This window comes from Calonectris borealis, chromosome 2 (assembly GCF_964195595.1).
Source record: "Calonectris borealis chromosome 2, bCalBor7.hap1.2, whole genome shotgun sequence".
Classification (NCBI taxonomy): domain Eukaryota; kingdom Metazoa; phylum Chordata; class Aves; order Procellariiformes; family Procellariidae; genus Calonectris; species Calonectris borealis.
This window is the reverse complement of record NC_134313.1, coordinates 46,343,199-46,368,349: the sequence shown is the minus strand read 5'-3', so window position 1 is coordinate 46,368,349 and position 25,151 is coordinate 46,343,199. Positions and strand designations below refer to the sequence as shown.

General features: G+C 39.2%; 1 protein-coding gene across 1 annotated transcript in view; it reads left to right on the top strand.

Annotated features, from left to right (window-relative positions):
* The window catches only part of SNTG1 (syntrophin gamma 1), a 379,748-nt gene that overhangs the window by 190,669 nt on the left and 163,928 nt on the right, over positions 1 to 25,151 (top strand). The window contains exon 2 of the mRNA XM_075141888.1: positions 17,777 to 17,831. Coding sequence (XP_074997989.1) covers positions 17,805 to 17,831 — 27 coding nt within the window. The 5' untranslated portion in view covers positions 17,777 to 17,804. The remainder of the gene's footprint in view (positions 1 to 17,776; positions 17,832 to 25,151) is intronic.

The window sequence follows — 25,151 nt, the reverse complement described above, 5'->3', positions numbered from 1 at the left end:
CATGGACTTCCGGCGGGCGGACTTTGGCCTGCTCAGGACACTGGTCGAGAGAGTCCCTTGGGAGACAGTCCTGAAGGGCAAAGGGGTCCAGGAAGGCTGGACGTTCTTCAAGAAGGAAGTCTTAAAGGCGCAGGAGCGGGCTGTCCCCATGTGCCGCAAGAAGAACGGGCAGGGAAGGCGACCGGCCTGGCTGAACGGGGAGCTCTGGCTGGGACTCAGGGAAAAAAGGAGAGTTTATCACTTGTGGAAGAAGGGGCAGGCAACTCAGGAAGAGTACAGGGATCGCGTTAGGTCGTGCAGAGAGGAAATTAGAAAGGCAAAAGCCCGGCTAGAACTCAACCTGGCCACTGTCGTGAGAGACAACAAAAAATGCTTTTATAAGTATGTTAATGACAAAAGGAGAGCCAAGGAGAATCTCCATCCTCTATTGGATGCGGGGGGGAACGTTGCCACCAAGGATGAGGAAAAGGCTGAGGTACTCAACGCCTTCTTTGCCTCAGTCTTTAGTAGTCAGAGTGGTTATCCTCAGGGTACTCAGCCCCCTGAGCTGGAAGACATGGACGACGAGCAGGATAAACCCCCCATAATTCAAGAGGATGAAGTTAATGACCTGCTATGCCACCTGGACGTTCACAAGTCTATGGGGCCGGATGGGATCCACCCGAGGGTACTGAGGGAGCTGGCGGAGGAGCTTGCCGAGCCGCTCTCCATCATTTACCAGCAGTCCTGGTTAACTGGGGAGGTCCTGGACGACTGGAGGCTCGCCAATGTGACGCCCATCTACAAGAAGGGCCGGAGGGAGGATCCGGGGAACTACAGACCGGTCAACCTGACCTCGGTGCCAGGGAAGATCATGGAGCGGTTGGTTTTGAGGGTGCTCACGAGCCATGTCCGGGACAACCAGGGGATCAGGCCCAGCCAGCACGGGTTCATGGAAGGCAGGTCCTGCTTGACCAACCTGATCTCCTTCTATGACCAGGTGACCCGCCTCGTGGATGAGGGAAAGGCTGTGGATGTGGTCTACTTGGACTTCAGTAAGGCCTTTGACACTGTCTCCCACGGCATTCTCCTAGAGAAGCTGGCGGCTCACAGCCTAGACAGGTACACTCTTCCCTGGGTAAAAAACTGGCTGGACGGCCGAGCCCAGAGAGTTGTGGTCAACGGAGTTAAATCCAGTTGGCGGCTGGTCACGAGCGGTGTTCCCCAGGGCTCAGTTTTGGGGCCGGTCCTGTTCAATATCTTCATCAATGATCTGGACGAGGGGATTGAGTGCTCCCTCAGTAAGTTTGCAGACGACACCAAGTTGGGCGGGAGTGTTGATCTGCTCGAGGGTAGGAAGGCTCTGCAGAGGGACCTGGACAGGCTGGATCGATGGGCCGAGGCCAACTGTATGAGGTTCAACAAGGCCAAGTGCCAGGTCCTGCACTTCGGCCACAACAACCCCAGGCAACGCTACAGGCTTGGGGAAGAGTGGCTGGAAAGCTGCCCACAGGAAAAGGACCTGGGGGTGCTGATTGACAGCCGGCTGAACATGAGCCGGCAGTGTGCTCAGGTGGCCAAGAAGGCCAACGGCATCCTGGCCTGTATCAGAAATAGTGTGGCCAGCAGGAGTAGGGAGGTGATCGTGCCCCTGTACTCGGCACTGGCCGCACCTCGAATACTGTGTTCAGTTTTGGGCCCCTCACTAGAAGAAGGACATGGAGGTGCTGGAGCGTGTCCAGAGGAGGGCAACGAAGCTGGTGAAGGGCCTGGAGCACAACCCTTATGAGGAGCGGCTGAGGGAACTGGGGTTGTTTAGCCTGGAGAAGAGGAGGCTGATGGGAGACCTCATCACGCTCTACAACTACCTGAAAGGAGGTTGGGGCGAGGTGGGTGTTGGTCTCTTCTGCCAAGTAACTAGCTATAGGACAAGAGGAAATGGTCTCAAGTTGCACCAAGGGAGGTTTAGATTGAACATTAGGAGAAATTTCTTTACTGAAAGAGTGGTCAGGCCTTGGAACAGGCTGCCCAGGGAAGTGGTGGAGTCACCATCCCTGGAGGTATTTAAAAGACGTGTAGATGAGGCCCTTAGGGACATGGTGTAGTGGGCATGGTGGTGTTGGGTTGACGGTTGGACACGATGATCTTAGAGGTCTTTTCCAACCTGTATGATTCTATGATTCTATGATTCTATGATTCTTTTAAAATATGATCAAGTATCATAGACACAAGAAGTCTAGAACAACACTTCTGAAGCTAGAACCATCACAAAGGTTTCCCACTCAATTTCAGTATTTATACTTCACAAATTGTTTTTTTCTTCTATAGTTTCAAGCTCAGATAAAGTTGCTTGATACCAGGATTTCCTAGAGTAACTTGCACTTTAGCATGATTATTACTGGCAAAAGAACTTATATTTTGGGGACTCTGGGTAGCAGACTCCTTGACATTAAGTTTACAGAACTTCTGCTAAGCCATCATTTCACATTGTCCTGTATATGTCTCACATTTAACTTTTCTGCCAATTATTCTCAGTATGTCCTTGTAGCTTACCCTGATGGCATTGCTGTCACTTACACTGAAAGTAAGAGGTCAGTCTTTTCCCTGGGCTATGTGGACGTCAATAGTTTCTAAAAATAGTCATGTATTTTGTTCTGCTGCATGATCTTAATTTAGCTGAGCTTCCTGCCTTAATCATTCCTTTGTGACAGGTTTGCCAAATCCCAGATCCTCAAACATGTCGTACAGCCCCACAACACCCATATTCATTTCCTGCATCAGTGTGTTGTGCTAACATTGACTTAATTTGCTTTAATTCAATGTATCACTGGACTTCTGTACAGAGCTTGTTCTCTTTGCATATCTCTCTTTCATTTGAATATTTCTAAAACGATAAAGAATGCTTTTAAGCAATTGTGATTCAGGTGGTACCCAAAACTGCACTTAAGTAATTTGTTTTCAGTAGGCATGTCACAAGCAATGAGCTTTGATAGTTCTGGTAATTTTGTGAAAAGATTTTAAAATACAGTTACCATAACCATGTGACTGAAGATGTAAGGAAAGTATCTCTTGATGCATCTCTGACCCTCTCTTCTCAATATTACTGCTTATAGTTAGCTTATCCCTAAGATTTACATTATTTCTCTTTCTCCAGGTTTAATCTTTTGTTTCCCAGGTTTGCTGAGAATAGAGGGGGGAAAAAACCCAACAAAATATAAAGTTAGGTTCTTTCATATACCTAAAATACTTTCCCTTCAGCTTACCAGTCATAGTTAGAATATGGAATACTATTGATGAAAAAAATAACAAAATTTATCTTAGTACATATAGATTTGATCAAGCTCACTTTCATATAAGAACAGTTCTGAAAAATAATATGTGATGGGGAAATACAAATGTTTTTTTTAAAAAACATGTTTCCATCTTCCCCTCCTTCACATCTCTTTCTTTCCTTGCCCTTCTTCTTATCAACAATCTGTTCCCTCTTCTTTCATGTTTTTCTCTCCCCTTTTTATGCTTTTCCACTTTCATCGGTCTTCCTGGACTGGCACTGTGTTACATGTATTAACACACACACTTTGTGGATAGTTTGGAGAATTTTTTTTCCGACTTCCATTACCTTGGGGAAAAAGTATGCTGAAAAAGAACCCTATACCTCCCTCTAGTTCCATATCCCCACAGGGTGAGGGGATGGGGTCTTTAAATTATAACCTTTCTATTCCCTGAAATAGATTTTAAAGTGAATAAAAGAATTGTGACCTGAACTCTGTCCTCTCCCCTACTCTCTTGACTGATAGTCTTGGAAAGTAAAAAAGAATAGCAAAACTCCTGCTTTGCTTCAGTGACTATGTCTGAAGTGCAGAAGTCCTTTGGTACTGTTTAGTGTACCAATATAGATGTACAGCTACGATATGTGTGAGTGTTAGAGACATCAATGGAATTTTTTAAACTTGAGTCTCATTTGATTTCAAGACTTACGTTTAAAATCTTTCTGGTAAGTTAAAAGTTAGAAAATACTTGAATTAAGCATAGCTGTGCAAACTTAAGCCATCATATTTTTATGTATACACTATGTCTCAGTTTCAGTTACACAATCACAATCTAAATTTTCCACTGGAACCCACTTTAAAAAAAAGTTCAGGTAAAAGTAACCCATAATGAGGTATCTTCTGGTACTCTCACGGGTAGGCTTGGAAGCTTTAGAGCTGTCATTTGAGCTAGTGTACTAGCGGCTGTAATGTTCTGCCACTTTTTGTGAGTTTCCAAAAGATGAAGCTCCTAGTTTATGTTTATCATTATCAATGAAACTGGCTTCTGTCATGGAGGGTAGTTGCATAAGAAAGCCTACATCCATGGTATTTAACTGCCTTAACCTCTGAAGTAGGGTGGCTGAGAGAAAATTGCCTATTGAGAATGATCCTTATAGTAACTCCTGAATCATGTAGCCTGTGGTTTTGGAGAGTACTAGTTGGCATGGACTAAATCCATAAAAGGCTCCATACTAACAGCTTAACAACATATACAATAAATTTGCTGACATTGCTTAATTTTAGTATTCTGTACAGTAAAACAGGTGTAACGTTACCATGCCTGTGGAATTTTGATCTGATTTTTGGGTACTGTTTCCCTGGAGGCAAGTGTTCTGTGGTTCATCTTCACTCTCCTGAAGGCTGTCTCCTTTTTCCTCATCCCTCAACTTGCCCATGGCCCAAAAACTTCCTCAGATTGACCTACCCTAACTCCTTTCTGCTGATCTACCAAGTTTCAGATTCCCTTCCACATTCTTCTCATTCTATTCCTGGTAACATTTTTTCAACATGACTTCAGCGTCTTCCAGTCTTCTTGACTGGACAGGTGAAATTTTCATCATCTTCTCTCATCTACATTTAGTGGTTCTCATCTACATTTAGTGGAGTGTGAAAGACAATCATAGAAGGAGTTACTGATATTAGTCCCACCCATATTATAATCAGATTGCATCATGAGTGTGCCCAAGACTTTACAGATGTCATGAATGAGTGGTGTAGAGACCTCTCAAAGAATCACTGTCGAAGGTATTAGCAGAAAGAAATTTTAATAGAAATTTATAAAACCGCAACTTAACAGTTCGATGGCAAAGTTCACTCTATCACTTACAACATGGATGAAGCATACAAGGGAAAAGAGCATGGGAAGCTGAAAAGTCCTTGACTATGTAAGCACTACTTAGCAACAACTAAACCATCAGTGTGTTATCCACCTTACTCTCATACTAAATCCAAAACACAGCATTATACCAGCTATTAGCAAGAAAATTAATTCTATTCCAGCCGAAACCAGGACATCGCATTAGAATTGAGTTGGAATGATTTATACAGAGGCCAAGGATGAAAAGGTTAAGGGAGACCCTCCCGTTGAGTCACGAGGTTCAGAGTAGACCCGGCTAGATCTACCCCTAGTCCCAGACTTGGTCAACGGTATATGTCTAAGGGATTATATGTGTTTAGCAGCAGTCTAAGGTTCATTCACAATCTTAAGATAGATCATAAGATTTTAGCAAATTATAGCAGACTATATTTGCTAGCAGGTACTTCCATCAATTCACACACACATGCACGTGGATACAAAGATAGATAAATATACAAAGATATACCTGTTAAAAATCCCCCTCGAGTTCAGTGAAATACTCACATCAAATATCTTGGCATTTCTCAATGGGCGAAGGGTTGAGCCTCGAGGAGTGTTGCAGCCCAGGTCCTGTGCCAGTCAGTGACGGTCCTCCAAATACCGCAAACTCAAGAGTTTGCAAACTCTGAGGAGTGTTCCACTCAGAGGGAGATGCTGGGTGCTGCCCGCTGCGGTCCAGGAGAGCTCAAAGGGTCTCACTTGGGACCGCTGTTTATAGGGTCGCAAGATGATTGACTTTAGTCATCCGTCAAAACTCTCAAGGTTTCAGTAATAACAATAACATCGTTCCACTTGAGCTACAATTCAGATAAGGGTATCAGGGGATGAAAATTATCCCTGCTTTTGTCCTCCACTTGGGCCAGGCAGCGGAAGTTTCTGGTACGATCGGTACATTTCCCCAACCAAGAGTTCCTGATGCGGTAAAGGGACACTTTACCACCTGACACATTACACCAAGGCCAAGGTTTAACAGGAGTTTCTGAGATCATGGAGTGGCCCAGGAAGGGATCGGGGGGGTAGTCGGGAAATGCACCACCACAACAGACAAAGAAAAATTTCTTATGACTTTCAATTTTTGGCATCCTGGCTCTCAAAGAGCTCAAGAACACATTAACTAAAATCTAAACTGAGCAGTAGTCAATTAGATAGAAAATGAGGTAACCAAAATGATGATTAAATTAGGTGACTGATTAAATAGGGATGGCATCTATAGCTGTCCACCCATGTCTGCCTTGCACAGGTATTGTTGTGTGGCAACTCAGTGTTCCTGGACCAGCACATTTTACCACTAGCCAGTGTTTGTCTGAATCATCCTCAGTTTTTAAAAGTGGAGCAGGCTGTAGTCTGTGTTTCTTTGGAACTTACTGCTATACCCCTATGGCAGGATTAACAACCTGCAGGAGAAGGTTGTATGGACAGCTGGGATGACTATTTCACCATCCCAGTCCAATCCAGTCCCATACAGAAAGATTTTCCATGAGGGGTGCTGCTCTCAGAGGGATATTTTCTGATTAGCTTTAAGTGATTCTCACTGGCTACTTAACTTTGCTTATTTTAATTTTACAGTACTTTAAGTGCTCTGTTTTCCTATGTGGCATGTTTTGCATATCTCAAGTTCTCTTTTTATACATTTTGACAATGTACTACTGCAGGAGCAGTTTGACAATAAATAAACTTGACTTGATGATGTTACAACAGTACTGCTACAAATTCCTGCTTTCTGAATCCCAGAGGAGTTAGAGAGGCTTTTGCTGCAATCATATAAAAACTCAAGTGGAAGATCTAATTATATTGATTAATTTTGAGCCAAGTTATTAGTGTTTGTTTTCCATAAGTACTGAATTCTTCTATATAGAAGTATCTGCTCTGAAAAAAGAGAAATGTAGTGAAGACTATGCAAACCATGACCACGATATCTCTGATAGCTAGAATTTCCTAGTTCATGCACAGTATTATTCTACCTTCTTTCTACTGGCAACTATCTGAAATAGGTTACTTTTTTTTTTCCTTAACCTGGGGAAAATTAATGTTTGATGGTAGCCTTTATAAGTGACTTTGCAGATAAGGCAACACTGTAGCAGCAACTGCTATAAGCCCTGGGCGCTCTCTATGCTATAGCTGTGCTGTCCCAGAGATGACAAACAAATGCATAGTTTTTAACGGTGACCACTGGATGTGTGTGCATGCTTGTTGTCACAGGAATTCTTCTTAGAGGGGAAGGTCTGTGTTGATTACAGAACCTGATAGTAGAAGCTAAGTTGCAGTTCAGACTTCAGTCTAAAGCTGTCAAATGGTCACTTAATCACAGTAATTTAAATATTTTTATTAATCAATTTTTCAAATTATTCCTTGTATTTTTTCGTGATTAACTTGGTTATTTATGGAAAATCTGTAAGTTCATAGTTTAGAAAAGGACAAAAAAAAGCCTATGAAGACAGTCAGTGACATTCAAGGATCAATGACCTGACACAGTAAACAACACAATTTTTCTAAGCTGCAGGACAACACAGAGATGCCTTAGTCCACTTTAAATAAGAAATCTGGGGTCTTGCTCCTATAATCCCCAATTTGTCTTGTTCTCTGGTTTCACCTAGGTGATTCTGATATCAGAGTTTAGTCATTTAAATTCAGTGTCTCAGCAAAGAGCATTGATTTAACAAAAATAAGTATATCTGGTTTCTTCTGCCAGCTTGCACTGACTCAGTATTATCTCACAGCTTCTCAAGCTGCCTCTCTGCCCATCTTGCTGGGTAGCTTCCAGGCATACTCCCCAAACATTTTTACTCTTGATAGCCCAATTCCATTTCCAAGTTATCAGTGAGAAAACCGACTTGTAGTTGCAAAAACAGTGACAATGGTAATTACTATGTAGAAAGCAAGCTCCAATTCAGATATCAATATGAAAACAAACACTGAAAGCTAAAAGATATCATTTTTTTCATTAGGTTGTTGTGATTTTTGTTACCATCTCCGTGGAAAGGACTGATAAAATCTAGTGTCCTCCACTGTTGCATTTGAGACCCCATCCCAACAAGGTATCTATTTCTGTCTGAACCAGTTAGGAGCTTCTGCTACAAATCTGGAAGAAGACTTGTATTTGCGTCTGTGGACATAACAGGAAAGCAAAACACTGCCACTTCTCTATCTCAAACCAATTACAAATTTATTACATTGTGACATATAACCTGGTAATTTAAAACGTATCAGTGTTTTGATTTAGTGAATGTAGAATAGGAATGTTGGTTTTAATACTATGAATCATTTCATAAAAACAAATGATAAAATAGAATGAAAATTACCTTACTCGGCTAATTTTGATCCCATCAAAATGAGGAAAGGTCAAAATCAAATATTTTTTTGGTTATGAAGTTTCAAATGAAACTTGGATTTTTTTTTTGTCCTGGAGCAATTCAAAATGAGTTGTCATTTTGTTTTCATTGAGGTTAATGAAACTTCTGAATTTCTCTGAGATTAGATTTTGTCATTTCTTTCAGTTATGCTTATCTGTTGGTTCAAGCTCTGTCAAGACATGCTAAAGTTTGTGATTCAAACTGTAGCATAACAGCAGAAATGGTGTTGTATCTGTTGAGAAATCCTGGTTTGCATTTTCCTTGGTATATGGGAAACATTTCAGTCAATTAACAAAACGGAAATATGTGCTACTTTATACACGTGTGAACCGGAAGTGTAAAAATCATAGATTCATAGAATGGTTGGGTTGGAAGGGACCTTTAAAAGTCATCTAGTCCAACCCCCCCTGCAATGAGCAGGGACATCTGCAAGTAGATCAGGTTGCTCAGAGCCCCGTTCAACCTGACCTTGAATGCTTCCAGGGATGGGCCATCTACTATCTCCCTGGGCAACCTGGTCCAGTGTTTCACTGAGGTCACGAGCGGTGTTCCCCAGGGCTCAGTACTGGGGCCGGTCTTGTTCAATATCTTTATCAATGATCTGGACGAGGGGATCGAGTGCTCCCTCAGTAAGTTTGCAGACGACACCAAGTTGGGCGGGAGTGTTGATCTGCTCGAGGGTAGGAAGGCTCTGCAGAGGGACCTGGACAGGCTGGATCGATGGACCGAGGCCAACTGTATGAGGTTCAACAAGGCCAAGTGCCGGGTCCTGCACTTCGGCCACAACAACCCCAGGCAACGCTACAGGCTTGGGGAAGAGTGGCTGGAAAGCTGCCCAGAGGAAAAGGACCTGGGGGTGCTGATTGACAGCCGGCTGAACATGAGCCGGCAGTGTGCTCAGGTGGCCAAGAAGGCCAACGGCATCCTGGCCTGTATCAGAACTAGTGTGGCCAGCAGGAGCAGGGAAGTGATCGTGTCCCTGTACTCAGCACTGGTGAGGCCGCACCTCGAATACTGTGTTCAGTTTTGGGCCCCTCACTACAAGAAGAACATGGAGGTGCTGGAGCGTGTCCAGATGAAGGGCAACAAAGCTGGTGAAGGGCCTGGAGCACAAGCCTTATGAGGAGCGGCTGAGGGAACTGGGGTTGTTTAGCCTGGAGAAGAGGAGGCTGAGGGGAGACCTCATTGCGCTCTACAACTACCTGAAAGGAGGTTGTGGCGAGGTGGGTGTTGGTCTCTTCTGCCAAGTAACCAGCGATAGGACAAGAGGAAATGGTCTCAAGTTGCACCAAGGGAGGTTTAGATTGGACATTAGGAGAAATTTCTTTACTGAAAGAGTGGTCAGGCCTTGGAACAGGCTGCCCAGGGAAGTGGTGGAGTCACCATCCCTGGAGGTATTTAAAAGACGTGTAGATGAGGCCTTTAGGGACATGGTGTAGTGGGCATGGTGTGTTGGGTTGACGGTTGGACACGATGATCTTAGAGGTCTTTTCCAACCTGTATGATTCTATGATTCTATGATTCTATGATTCTATATATCATCACATATTCATATGCATTTGATTCAAATAACAACCTCTGTACTAAGTCTAGTATCATGTCTCTTCTTCATTTAATCTGGTTTTAATTTTCATTATTCATTGTACATTATTATTTTGATTTTTTTAAGCAGGATTTTTACAATGTATCATCTGAGGGAAATACAGATTTTTCAAATTTCACTGTGAATGATTATTTTTCCATTAAGACTTTCTGCAATTAACTTTGGATCTGAAACATGTACATATATACAGGTATAAATATATATATTTATACAGGATCTGAAAATCTCAAATAAATATGTGGTATTATACTATTTCCATTTACTGAAAATCAAAGCATACTGGAATAAAATTATCTTTTTTTTAAAATGGCATGCCATGTTGTTGTTCTTAGGAATTACAACACTTGTCTTTTAAATGACAACATGTTTTAAATGTTCCATTTTGGGGAATTAAAGGAAAAATCATTAATGGATTACACTATCCACACTCATGTAGTCATTAGCATGTAAAAATATCCTTTTATGCCAAGTAAATATGGGAATTTAAAGAGTTTCTGAAAGGATGAGACCTTATAAGAATTCTTAGAAATCAATGTATGCCATTGGGTTTTTTCCATATTTTTTGCTAAAATCGTAAATGCTTTTTTACATATATCTGTAATACACACCTCCAAAACACTGCCCAAAGAACATGGCAGGCTAAAGTATCAACAACAGTTAATTTTAAACAATTTTTTAAGTCAATAGGGCTACACTTGTTCACAAAAATGGAGGGATAGTCCTGTTATCAGTGAGGAAAGATGAAATATGTGCTGGTATTGCATTCATGGCTTTTTAGTCTGAATATGAAATGGCAGAGCTAGGATTAGCGGGGATTTTGTGACTGAGTTTTGTGAAAACAGAATCCAGTTCCTAAAGAAATATATTTAGCCCAAACAATTGCACTACATGTATTTTACCACTCCCTTATTATATAGGCTGCATACATTTGCTTAGTCTGTGGATATATAAAACTCAAAAATATTTGGTACGCTTATTTCATTTTGTGGTCAGACTGATTTTTTTGCACTTCACCATTTGTGAATCAGTTTACTTTAGTTTGCATCAATTCAACTTGTTTTGCTCACATAGGAAAATTTTAGAAACTTTCATGATTATTTAAACATATATAAATGTAGTTATTACTATGTGATTCTGAAGTCTAGTTTCTCTGGACTTCACAGGGCTAAATGTGTGCTTTATTATATTAGCTATGGAATAAATGTCCTAAGTTGGGGGTAAGGCAAAGACAAAACTTACATTAAACTGTGACCTTGTCATTAAGTATTATCTTACCTGCTTGTTAATTTGAAAAAGCACGCTCAGTATTTGAAGAAGTGGAAGCATTCCTGTCTTTAGCTTACTTTAGTATCCAAGAAATTCCCCAAAACCTTGCAAATTAAAATCTCCTGAATGTTTATAACCATTAATTTATTTCTTTACCTCCTCTAGGAGATTAGTACAATGTTCATAAAGGTGGAGATTAGTACAATGCTTTTTTTTAATTTTTTTTTTTTTTTTAAACTTAAATGAAATCAAAAGGTGCAGTATGGCGGTATGATGTGGAAAGTCTCACTCCAACCTATTAGCATTAGGCATAATGACAGAGGTATGAAATTTATATTTGACTGGGAAACAGTTGCCTTGGCAGAGGAATGCCAGTATCTCTTATAAGGAAATTCTGTGTTGAGAGATAATGCAGGGAAAAAACAGACTGCAGTGTCAGATAGAAAAGAACTTCTGTTCTTCTTTGATACAAGGCACTGTTATTTAGGCAAAACTGAGAAATGGTCTAAATCATGAAACAGTTCATGCAGCCTCCAGAGTAGCTAAGAATAAGGAGACATTTAGTCCCTGCTTGGGCTCTGACATCTGCACTACCTTTCTTTGAAGTTAAGTACATAATTATATTCAGACACTTCTAGTGAATCACCAAAAGGTAACAATGGAAAAGCGAGAGATCAGACATAGATATTTCTTTTTCTAGCAACATTCCAGGCTTTAACCCAAAGCCAAACTTTCATGTTCCAGTTTGCCATAGAGCATTTCACATAAAGACGTGCAGTAGCTGCCCATTGGCATTTAACCTCACCATTTTCAGATGATTCTCCTGTAATACTGCTTTTTCCTTCTGAAAGATTGCATGTTGCATTGTTTTGGTTTGGTTTTTTTTTTTTTTTATTTTGCCATTTCCATCAGTTTGCTATTGCCAAGCCAGAACAGACTGGGTTACTCGTTAAGTCATTTTGTGGGTGTTTGTTCTGGGGGGCATTAAATAATTGTTAGTGCAAACAGTACAGGATAAACAAACAGGAGCCCAAAATACCTTCATTCAGTTAATACTGCCTTGTGACTCACTGATTCTTGAAAACAATTGATGTTTATACAGTGAATCCTTAATTGGGCTTGCTGATTAAAAATGCTTGCAACTGAAATAATAAATTATGACTGGCAGGTAAATATCATTCTTGTTTTAACACAGGTAAAATGAAATAAACATTGAAAACCTTGTTAACTACTAATTGCCAACTTCAATTCTTTTGAAGCACGAGCTTTGCTAAAAGCTGGACATTTTATTAAAAAGCTTTTTCAGGTGATTATTTTCCTCACTGCTGAAGAAGTGCACAGCTTTGGTGAGCTCAAAGTTCATCTCAGTCCTTGAACTATCGAGGAGGTTGAAGTACATGCAGTTTAGGGGTCTCCAGCTTTATGAGCATCTTTCAACTTAATTTATTAAAGCTGTAATTCTGTGCAAGGGATATATAGGTCCCCCTTCATGTATTAAACTCTATGAGGGAAGTATGAGGCTGTGTTTGGATTTAGGGACTATCTGCTCCCAACTCACTGCGAAATTTTTCACCAGATGAGTCCAATATGTTGCTATCATAAATTATTAAAAATCATTATGTTAATGGAACATAAGTAACTCAATGTTCAAATGAAATATAATTTGTGTGTGCTTGAAAACAGTAACTGAATAGGGTTTTATTAATGTGTGGTTACTAAACTGCTCCCTTGATTTACTGTGCTGTCTGCATGCCTCCGACGACTCTTCCAGTACTAAACACCTTATGGCAAGCTGGGTGGAATGAAGACGCCTTCATGGAATTTGCGTTTGAAGTAATGCCTCTTTTTTCCCCAAAATATTTTTCTTTCCCTTAAAACACAAAGAACCAGCTATGCTACAGGTAAAGATAATTTCTAAACCTTCTTTCCCTATTTATAATAGAGATGGTTTGGGTTTTTTTTTAATTATTAAAAAGCCCCTGTAGGGTTACAAATATGCATGTTTCATTTCCTAACACACACAAAAATGACAGAGCTGATTTCCTTCAGACATCTCCAAAATATAGGGCACAAAAGATGTTGGTAAGAATGGAGGCAGGAGAAGGACTTGAAAAGGCAAACATGAAGTTTAGTAGTGAACTACCATCACAATTAGTTGCAGATCTGATATTTGTGCCTTTGAAACATGGTTTTAGTCTGTTTCCCAGATAGCAATTCAGAGAGTTCTCAGACAGTAAGAATTTCTTGTGACTTATCTCCACTAAGGAAGAAGTATACAAGCTGCAATGATATCCTGTGCTAAATTAAGTTGCGTTTGATAATACATTGTTTCTCCATGAACTTGTTATTTGTGCATACGATATTATATTCTTACTTTGCACCAGTAACCTTGAGAATGAAGTGTTTCCTAAATGCTTCAATAGCATTTTATTTGGCTTGTGGTATTCCCAACACTTTACAAAGTGTCTCTTATTACTGTTGTGTGCACATGAAATTTTCTTGTTGTTACCTATCTTATTTTATTAAGTATACTGGAGTATTCAGTCATGGAAGTACTTTGTGAAATTCCATCTAATATACTACTGGAATATGACCTGATTTATTATAAGAAGATCAGAGCATAACTCAAGTGCTCAGTGCATTATCCTAAATGAAGCTTTGTCTCTGAGGGCTGCCAGAGCCTTCAACTTTACCAGTATGTTTTAGCCATTGATTTCCCTTTAGAACACAAATGCTGTAATAATACTGCTCGGTAAATGTTTCTTCAGTATTGAATAACTGCTTGTTCTGTCAAGGGGGTGTCAAATTCTGTTCCCAACCTGTCTGTCATGTGTTACTTCTTTTACCTCTATCAGCGGAGATGAGCTAAGTAAGTTTGGTAACTCAGTTTTGGAGGAAGTGCAGATTGCAAATACAGTCAAAAGGAAGAAAAGTAACTTTTCAAAGCTTGCTTGTTTACATATCTTTGATTGCAGTGGTTCCCAACCCTTTCAGAGGAAGCCTCACTGCTGTTGGAGCCATTCTTTCTCTTTGAGTAATGCACGCTGCTCATGCCTCCCCCTGTGCTTGCACACCCTACTCTGTCCTGACACTGTTGCTGTTTCCTCTGCACCTCATGCCTTCAAAGCCACAGGCAGCTCCTTTCACACCTTCTGGAGCACAGTTTGTCCCAGAGCAACCTAAGGGTGGGGAGGGACAGAGAAAAATCAAATATTGAGGCTGAAGGGGGCTGTGGGCTGGTAACGGCTGGTAACCAGTGGGCTGTCTAGGTGAGGCTGAAGGAAGTTCCTAGGAGAGCTGGAAAGATGCTCAGGTGAAAGTGGCTCTGATTTGAAGGTAAGGGGGTTGCAGAGGTTAGCCAGAGGCTGAACAGGGGATATCTCTCAGCACTGGGTGTCCTGGTTTATCATTTTACAAATGTTTTGTTTTTAAAATAAGTTGGGTTTATATTTTCTGCCTTTTTTCATGTATTACAGGAAGAGACAATTACTAATCATTGGGGCATTTTACCAGCATAAGATCATAAAATTTGTGCATGATGCATGATATGTATTCCTGTAATTTAATCATCTAGAGTGTTTATTCAGGGTGTAAATGCTGGAAACAGTGATGTTTCTGAGCTGATTTATGAGATAATGCACTTTGTAATCAAACCTTCTCTGTGCTGTTTCTAAAATACCAAGTGTTATAAAGTTGCTGATAGTCAGAAAAGGAACATTGGTAATGGGCTTAAATTCTCCTTGTGCAGCTGCAGATGAGAATCGGTAGGAAATAGAGTGATACAGAAGCAGTGGCAGCTATATTGCAAAGGTTAGTAATGGAGTTGTTGAATGCCCGAGAAACAGGTACACTCATTGCAATGTGTATGATTTTGTGTTGAGAATTATGTAGTTCCAGGTTTACATTTTAGACAATATTTTAATAGTAAAAGCTCTTGTCATGGAGCATGAAAAATTGCCTCTAACCCCCTTTCCCAGAGGAAACTCTGTGTCTAACCTTTCTGTGGGAACCAGTGAAGTTATTTTGGTAGGAGATGGATATCAGGAGACTATTGGTTGTATATTTTATTCTACTTATTTGTAATTTAGCATGTAGGGGAAAAAAGGAAGTGTCACCAAGGGGATTGACAGGTAGATTCACCAAGTATCAACAGGTAGTGGGAGGCAATATTTATAGTTTGAGGACTGTCTCTCTGAAGGCCAAGGGCTCTGTTTGCCATGACAGTCTTCAAGATATAGGACAGAGAACTATGGCTCCTGTCTTTCAGAACTAATATCACCTGACATATTAAGCATGCTGGAGTTAATGGCAGTGGTGTTTAAAATGTTGGATTTTTTTTAAAGGGTTTTAAAAAAAAGGATTTTAAGAAGGTCTTTAAAGGGTTTTTCAATAAAAAAGTTGGTGTTCATGTGAAGCTTCATACTTCTAAGATTGCTGATTATCTGAGCAAAATTAGAAGTTATTTTAGGTCATGAGCTTATATACAATAAGCTATGATGCTGGGAAGCCTAGTTGTTCTTGACTTTTGTTCTACGTGGTAATACAAATATTCCTGAAATAAGTAAATAAACGCATAATACAGAAAAACAACAAAAAGAAGAAAATGGAATAATACTGAGTTGTGGAAATGACCTGGATTAGATAGGTTTTAGATCAAATAGTAGCTAAAAAAGAACCAAAGAGGAATTGTCATTGACTGTGAACCAAAGTTGCCCAAACCCAAACTTTGCAGAACTTTTATTAATAAGGCAGAACATAACATAAGTGAATACATTTTTGACTGCAGTAGGAGTTACTGACCTGACATAATCGGGGCCCGAGAAAGAAGAACACTGTGCAGTACTTCAGTTTATATTTTAAAGATACATAAGTTTATAGTTCCAGAAGGCTAAAAAGTCCTCAGAATACTTTGCTAAAGTGAGTAAAGCCTTTTTCCCATTTCAGCTTACTCAGCACCTGGAAAAAGAATTCATAAAAATTACAGGGAAACATACTTCATTGCACAATGACTGTCCCACCAGAGAGAAAGTCTTCAAGATTGTGATAGTGACCTTGTTTGTTATGAGCACTTTGAGAGCAGAATTACAGATACAGATCTTTATTGGATCTTGGTGCACATGTAAATCTGATAAGGAAGGATGATGGCTCCCTTTTAAATTCCTGCATTGTAACCTAGTCAAGCTAGGTTAGCTCTGCTAGAAATTAGTCTAGAGCACAGGCTGTGAACCAGGCAGAGCTCAGTAAATACAGAACGTTAAGCTCATATGTGTGCATGTGCTTGAGTTTAATAAAACTGCATCCAGGGCAGGAAAACAAATTAAAAGACTTAATTAAGAGATTAAGAGATTTTATTATTATTATTAGGACTTACATTTTTGTGCTATGTGAGGTATAGTTTTTAAATTTTATTTTAAACTTAAGCTAATGGGGCAAATTTTATGTTGGAACTTTGAGGACTATATTTATACAAATAATTGTAAGCACATAATTAATACAGAATAGCAATAAAATGCTTGACGGAGAGGATTTTGTTACAGGTTTCGTTCTTCCGGCCATTTAATGAAATGACTGTTTTGCCAGGGAAGTATTTCCTGGAAATGTTATTGGCTGATGCATGAGTATTTCTATTGCAAAACCAGCAGCAGGACACTCTTATTATCCTCTGATAACAGCCTGTTCCAGTGGCTTTATCTCATAAATAAATGAATGCATAAGTGTGCATTGGGATGAATACACTTTAGGTAAAGGCCAGGCGAAGTAATAATCACAGGATTTGGTGTGACATTTTGCCAGCACTTGCACATATTCCCGACTTTTCTAACATTTGTTTTTTTCAACTCATAAATATTTCTGCAAAGTATGCACACTTTTAAATGACACTGGCTTCCTTGGAGAGATTATGTATGTTAATAAAATGTGAGACAAAAGCTATTGACGCATGACGGTTTTTAATCAGGGGAGAAAAGAAAAAAAAAAACAACAGTCTTTTTAAAAGAGAGGGTATTCTGAAGAGCAACACTTAATTGTCCCCATTTCTGTTACTTTCCAGGATACTCTTACTTTTGGAAAAAAAAAAAAACAAAAAAACAAAACCAAAAACACAAAAAAAGAAATTTACATTTGCAATAAGAAAAGTAAGTTTGAATGCCCCATGGAAGGGAGGAGGTTGTGGGAACTTAAACATTCCTTTGATTATACTCAATGAAACCGGGTTGTGTACTTTATAAGAACATGGAACAACTTATAACACCTCACACTTCCTAATCCTGCTGCAACTTTGATCATTTCTCTTTTTAAGCAATGACTGTAACTGCACCTAACAAAAAGAAGTGCAATTGCTGAGCTCAGACAGATAACTTTTATATTTTGCAGTATCTTTTTCATTCTAATGAAATCTTTCTCTCCATTTTAGACAAATATCACTTGCTGTGTCATAGCACATGGATTTCAGGACCACCTGTGAAGAGGTAGGATCAGATATTTTTCTTTTCAAACAATAGTAGAATCAAAATCAATGAACTTTTAATCCTTTTTATATGCAAAATCCCTTTTTTACCCTTTTTTCAGAACTGAGAGGAATTACATAATCAGATATAAGTTATTCAGCTGATCGCTTTATGGTGGCAGACAGACTTTGTAGTACAAGATGAAAGAATTTGCCCAGGTGTATTCATCACTAGCCCTCACCTCTGTCTGTTCCAATTTACCTCTTCAGGCACAATGTAGGTTCAGGTAGCTATGAGCTTTTGTGTGAGCTTTGCTCTTAGTGAAGTGTTTATATCTGAAAGCCTGTACGTGAAGAAAAACATCAATGGAGCCAGAAATCTGTATAGCACTGTTCAGCAAAATCAAGAGGGAAATGTAGAAGTGTGGGAAAAAGGTGGGTGGGGAGAGAGGGGAAGCTGTGAAGATGACCAAAATGAAACGCAATTCCATTTTGATTTGATGAGGTAAGAGAGTTATTTTCGCTTAAAATAGGTATAGTTTCATAATGTCAATACAAAGTACTTCAGTCCCCCTCTACTGGAGATGGGGGAAGTGCTTTGCTTTTCTGTGTTCATACTAACTTTGCCTTAAAGAAAGTAAAGGAGGTGTATCTGTAGACATTAAAAAGAGCATCTTATTTACTCAATGATTGTCTATGAACAAATTGTTTTAATGCGTTTTCACAACTTCAGCAATTGAGATACAGTGAGAACCATTTACACCAAATTACGTAATGATGTCAATGCATTATTATGATTAAAAAACCATGACAATTACCTGTACACTGATAATTACAAAAAATGTTTAGGAAGTTATGACTGGAAACAAGAAAAATGGGCATATCTTTAAGTGTGACCATGATCCCATGAAAAAATAGGAGTGGAGGGATGGGAACAGCGCTAGAACCAAGAACTAACTGCAACTAAACCCAATTTTGACCTGAGAATCAATTGGTATAAATTAGGGCAGAAGAGAAAATAGGCAGGCTAAAGAACATTAAATCATGACAGCATTCTGAAAGGAGTAATAGGGTCAGAAACTAATATTAAAGTGAAACTTGCCTTTGGGAAAGAATACTGTGATGGTTGTCCAGGATGCTATGTATCAGGCTTTAATAGCTCAGAAGATCCATGCACAGTCTAAATTCTGTAACACAGTATATCCCAGATTATTTGCCTGGAAAAAAGCATTCTTCTTAGTTCTGAGGTTTGGTTTTTAGAATAGAATATTTTCAGTTGGAAGGGACCTACAATGATCATCTAGTCCAACTGTGTGACCACTTCAGGGCTGACCAAAAGTTAAAGCATGTTATTAAGGGCATTTTGGTTTTGGTTTTTGTTTTTTTGTTTGTTTGGGGTTTTTTTTAATTTCTTTTTGGATGCACTTATTGAGGAAAAGAGGCAGATACATATTATTTTCATATGATTTTTATGTTATTATTTAAACTGTGCCCTAATATAGATTTTTCAGTGACAATTAACTTCACTCTGTGCCTACCAGCAGTAACGACAAGAGCAGCCACAGAAAGATTACCTGGCATATGAGTCCTATCTTAGCCTTTACACTGCAAGTACATTGACAAATCTGTTTCATTCTGTATCTAGCTTCTAATGGGGGCATTGATTTCAAATTTAGCTCTTTAAAAATTAGCTGCTTTGTTGGAACTTCCATGATAGACAAGGGAAGGAGAGGATGACTCCACTCACCCTAAAAAAGCTACATAATCTGGAGACCCTAAAGAAGGTCCTTTAGCTTTTAGATTAATAAAATTAAATGAGGTGGATTCAACCCCAATTTATCTGCTTTCTGTAAAATAAGCTTTGTGCTACAGAATCAGCGGTGTCACTTCTGAGAAATTCTGAAAATTATGATCTACATCTTTCTTCCCAAGCCAATCAAAGTTAATAAAACATAGACTTTCAACCTACTTTCATCAAATGCCTATGTCTAAATAAATCATCAGCAGCCTTATGGTTACATATAATGTAATTTTTAACTAAAACCTCAGCACTATCATTGTAAGGCATCATCTACTTTGGTTTTTGTTTGGGGGAAAATAGATTGAGCTGGATCTGAAAGCCCAAGAGAGGGGAGGCTACTGCAGCTCCATGCTCCCAGGTCCCACCAGTAGTGAGGGTGAAGATGTATCCCCAGTAGGCATATGCACACAGAGCACACATGTACACTACATGTATCCATATATATGTACATACTTATGTACATGACCAGCCATGCAGATCACATACTGACACACAGAGCTCTCACACAAACACAGACAGCACCAACAGCTCTCTGGCTGAGCAGGACGGAGGTCAATTCGTGAGAATATATTTATACGTATGTACAGCGTGGATGCCTCCAGCAGCAGGACTTAGTCTGTCCAGCAGCTACCCCTGGATCCCAGTCTTACCAGTTGCTGGCAGCTGGGCATACGAGCCCCTGAGGTCTCAGCCCCTCTCCAGCTGCTGGTACAGACCGTCTCACACTCACACACACACACAATCATACAATCATACACCACGGAACCCCTCACCCAGGAAAAGAATTAGAAAGGAATTTCATAAGAGGATAGGACAGACTGCACTGATCAGGCTCAGGGCATGGCCAGACAACCATACCGACCAGAAAACTGTTTATGTGACCAACCCCTTTTTATCTCCTTAACCCTCTATTTTCCCCTACTTGGTCCTCCTGAAATCACTGAATCCCTTTTCCCGTCTTTGGTTCCTCCCCTAAGCATCCCATAAAAGTCTTGTGCAATCCAAAACTGCATTCCATAATGTGTCCCACACCCCCAGGCAGTGACCCCCACTCAGTCCAAAGGGTCTCTGGCATTTTCTTGTCATGATGGGTTTCACACCTGGACACTGGGGCTGAGGCTGTCCTGGGACAGCCCTGGCAGGGGACCAGATGGGGTGTCGCTTCTTCTGAGTCCTTAATTTGGGTTCCCGCCTGCCATTGTGCTCCTGTGCTCCTCTACACTTGTGGTGATGGGCCTTCAATAGGCTGATGTCCCCTTTGATGGAACTGGACAGGGTGTTATTTGGACTTCCCCCATCTGCCATAGTCTGTCTCTACTCCTTTGTGTGTCTGGGGACAAGATTTTACCACTTAACCTAACAATTGTGTTTTTTATCTACTTCTTGGCTTCCAGAAGGGTTCATTTTTCTTTCTCCACTGATGTGGACACTGTCCTTTGAATTGCACCATCCAAGTATTAAGTAATTACTTAATTTGATTGTTCACTTGAATTCAATATGAGGTGTAATCATCCATTCTGTCAGATATTTCAATTCCCAACACACACCTTTCAGGTATTGCTTTTAATACAGTTTTCTTCATATCTTAAAATTTGCCAGACTTGTAACCAAAACCTCATCCAGTACTTGAGATTCTTATGAAAGTGACAATAATGACTAAAGAAAATACCATTGTGGCACTGCCTCCTTAATTAACTTGTCGTTCTATTCCATTGGCACATCTTCAGCAACAGTTTAGTCACTCCAAGCCATAGACGTTTTTGTTTTATTTTATTTATTTCAGCTATTGACATGAAAGGTAAAGTAGCTGTAGACTTTGTTCCACGTACTTTTGTTTAATTGGTTATCTAGTCAGTACATTTACAACTTTCAGCCTTCTTTCTCCTCCATCCCGTATTGTATCAAATTCTCAGTTGTACTATGTATCTGAGAAAAATAATCTCTGGGCTTCTATGCCAAAATTGTTACTAGGCCGGTTTTGATAATGTCAATAAAAGCTGTCATGAGGCATCTTGGTTATTTTATCTTCCTCTTCTTCCCCTCTTTGTTTCCTTTCTTCTGAATATTTATCGCCTTTCTTTCCCCATCCGCCAGTGCTGTAACCACCACCACTGTAGAAGAACTGAGATGGCTCTCCCGAAATGATGAGTGGGGCTCAGACTCTTGTTGGTACTTCCATCTTCATCCTTGCTAATGGCCGTAAATGGTTTGAACTGAGTTTCAATTAGCATAAAACCAAAATATTTCACATACATGCACTGAGGCTAAAGCATGTTTTTCATAGTGTCCATGACATACTCAATTTTTTTTCCTTAAACTACTCTTCTCATTCTAAATAACTACTGCTCTAGTGCATTGGATGTCTCTGAGGGAACGTTAGTTCTTTCATAGTACTGATGCTTCATGCATCCCTTATTTTTCCTAGTGTCTACTACTGGGATTTAGTTTGAGATTCGGACACTGAAAAGGTCTTGTCTACTTGTAGGTACCTGCACATGCACTTTGTGCATAAGTTCCTACTGCAGATCTAAATAGTACAGTCAGAGGAGCCCAGTGAGCAATTCAGTTCTCCCAAAACCTGCTGATCAACTGAATTGTTCTGTATGCTTTATTGCCTATAATAATCATTGATTATAATGGATCTTAGACACTTATATGTAGTCAGGTACAGTTTGGTGTCAATCTCAAGATGATTCCTATGGTCTTAATGATTATTTCCTCCCCTGAGGATCTTATCTGTAGGCTGTGCTGCCTTTCAAGGCATCTTAAAGTAGTTTTGTTCTGCAAGAAAATACCTTCTGTGCTAGACAATTCAAATGGCACTACAAAAATATGAGGTCTTCCACACATACACACATTTTTTCTAAGAGAAAATACTTGGTATCTGATGATGGGAAAGTTATAATTAATTTTTTCTTGTGGCTTCTCCACTTCCTAGTTGTGGGAATTTTTCCATTGTTTCATATTTAATTATTCTGGATTCCATGCTCTTTTCCCTCACTGATCAGCAAATGTATCCATTGTACTCGTTCTTGTACTTATTCAACAATTTCCAAACCATAAGACTATCCAGCTCCTCTTTTAGCCTTTATCCTGAGCTTTCTGAACTTTACAAGAGCATAAATCATAGAGTCTCTGGGTTCTTTAAATGCTCTCCTGTACTCACTTGACCTTAGTCTATATTCTGAAAACTATCTCTTGGAAGATAACCTCAGTCTCTGACATAATACTGTCCTCTGCAGTGAAAGTACCCTTCTGATGAAATTGAAGACTTGGGATGATTATAATGCATTAGAACATTTTCCCCTTAGATACCTTTTTTTTTTTAAGTTGATATTTTCCATGTACTTTATGAACAAGCTGCATGAGCAGCTTTCTGACTTTTCTAACTTTCTAACTTTTGAAATCTCATCCTTTACTTCTATTAGCTTGGCTTTTTTTTCCTAATAGAACTTCAAAATTATTTAAATTAGTAAATAGCCCATTCATTTTCATGCTTATAATCTATTCATCTGTGTTTACAGTACTGACCATAGTTTCTTTAAAGGATTTGTTTGAATTGGTAAACTGTTTGTTTGTCCTCTGCTTTATGAATTCTATGAATATTCTTCACAAACTTTATAGTTTGATACATTCTGTGGTTCACAGGTCTAGTCATCTCTATTTCAACATCCATCTTGTTGGGTTTTTTTTGCTGCCACAGAACATGTTTTGATTTTTAAGCAGTATTTTGACTTCCTCATAACTTTCTTTCATAAATCTTGTTATATACTATTTTGGACTATTTCTAGTAATCTTTATGTCATTTTCTGATTTACACATTTCAGCCTAAGCTGATGATTTCCTTTGTTTATAAATGCTATCAAATGGCAATGCTGGGAGTTCTAATACCTTGGGTTTGTGTTTTTTTTCTTAAATCCAGCTTCAACTCATAATCTAATCCCAAAATCACGAGATGGAAAATGACTGGCAATTTACAATGCCTGTAAGAATGTCACGTATTAAAGAAACATGCATGTTGTCACAATAGCCTTCAATTTTATGTTATCTTATCTCTTGGCCTCAACTGTAATGATGTAATCTAGTCCCAGTAAGCTCATTGGCAATTCAGACATCAAAACTTGTTTCCTTATAGTGTCATAAAATGAAAGGTTTTGCTCTAAAAAAGTACCTCAGTTCAGTAAGAAGCTCATATATATTTATTTATATAAATATATATATTTTCCAAATGTCTAGTTTACATATTGAATTAATCAGACTGTATGAAACAAGGAAATTCTCTGTAAGACTTTATTCTTTCAAGAAAATCACTTATGAAGGATGCCATAGCCAAATACTTACCTGACAAATACCTGGCAAATCAAAGAAAAAGAAGATTATGTCCAAGTTCAACATTTTCCTGCAGTTTACACACCAGGTTGGTGTGTAAAATTCATGTGCAGGAATGGACTCGCTATCCTTTGGGCTGGAAAATGTTGGTATCTGATAGAAGAGGCTCTGAATGACAAGCTGAACACATCCCTGTGTGTCTGGGCTGCATTCCAATTTTTGACAATATAAGTGCTTTTCACTTACGCTAGCAACACCTCCACAGAATGAGCAGCTGGACCATTTTAAAAACATCCTTTATGTGGTTCTGACACACATTCCTACCTCTTGTATTCATTGCCATTACTGCCTTATACCTCTGATTCAATTTCCCTTTTTATTATTATACTTGTGATTATAAAGCAGTGACAGGCATATCTCCAAATACTCAGATGCCAGCCTCAGTTCAAATAAGCATCCAAAAGTGTAGATATTCATCTGAAGTGAACTACGTACATATTTAAGGCAGTTTCTGCAACTCATTCTCCTTACTGGATATGGGATTCTTGACGGTAGAAATGTATTTCAGGGCTTAAAACTAAATTGCAGAGGTTTAATTTATTTTAGAGAATACCAGCCAAAGCAGAAACTAAAAATCCAGGCCACCTTGCATAGAAAATGTGTTGAGAGTTTTTTTCTCTTTCTTTCTTCCACTGGTTCACGGACTAAACTATTCTGGGATATCTATTGAAGTCTTCCTACTGATGTGAAACTAGAAGAAGCAAAGCTGACCAAATTGTTTTATTACTGTAAGGCAAAAGAAATAGATAAAGTAGCATAAACAAAAAGATACAGTCATGTCTTGAAAACTAATGAAGAGTACTTAAAATTGCCTGAAATACTGAATAAGTCTCCTCCAGAACAAAACATAGAAAAAGTTTTAGGATTTTTTTTTTCTTATCATAAATGACAAGGAAAACAACAAATAGGGAAACATGTAAACAAAAAAATGGTTCAAGAGAAAACCTGCCAGTAGCCTTACTTAGGCCAGATAAATTAAAAAATATTTACGTTGGGAGTCCTGCAGGAAATTGACTTTGAAATCAATAGGTAACTTTAAAGAAGTTTATCATACAGTATTAATTTTGGTATATGTTTGGTAGAGACTCTGCTGCTAGCCTAAATGTATAAACTGTAGTTTTCATGTGTATTTGCTCTGAAATTAATTCTTAA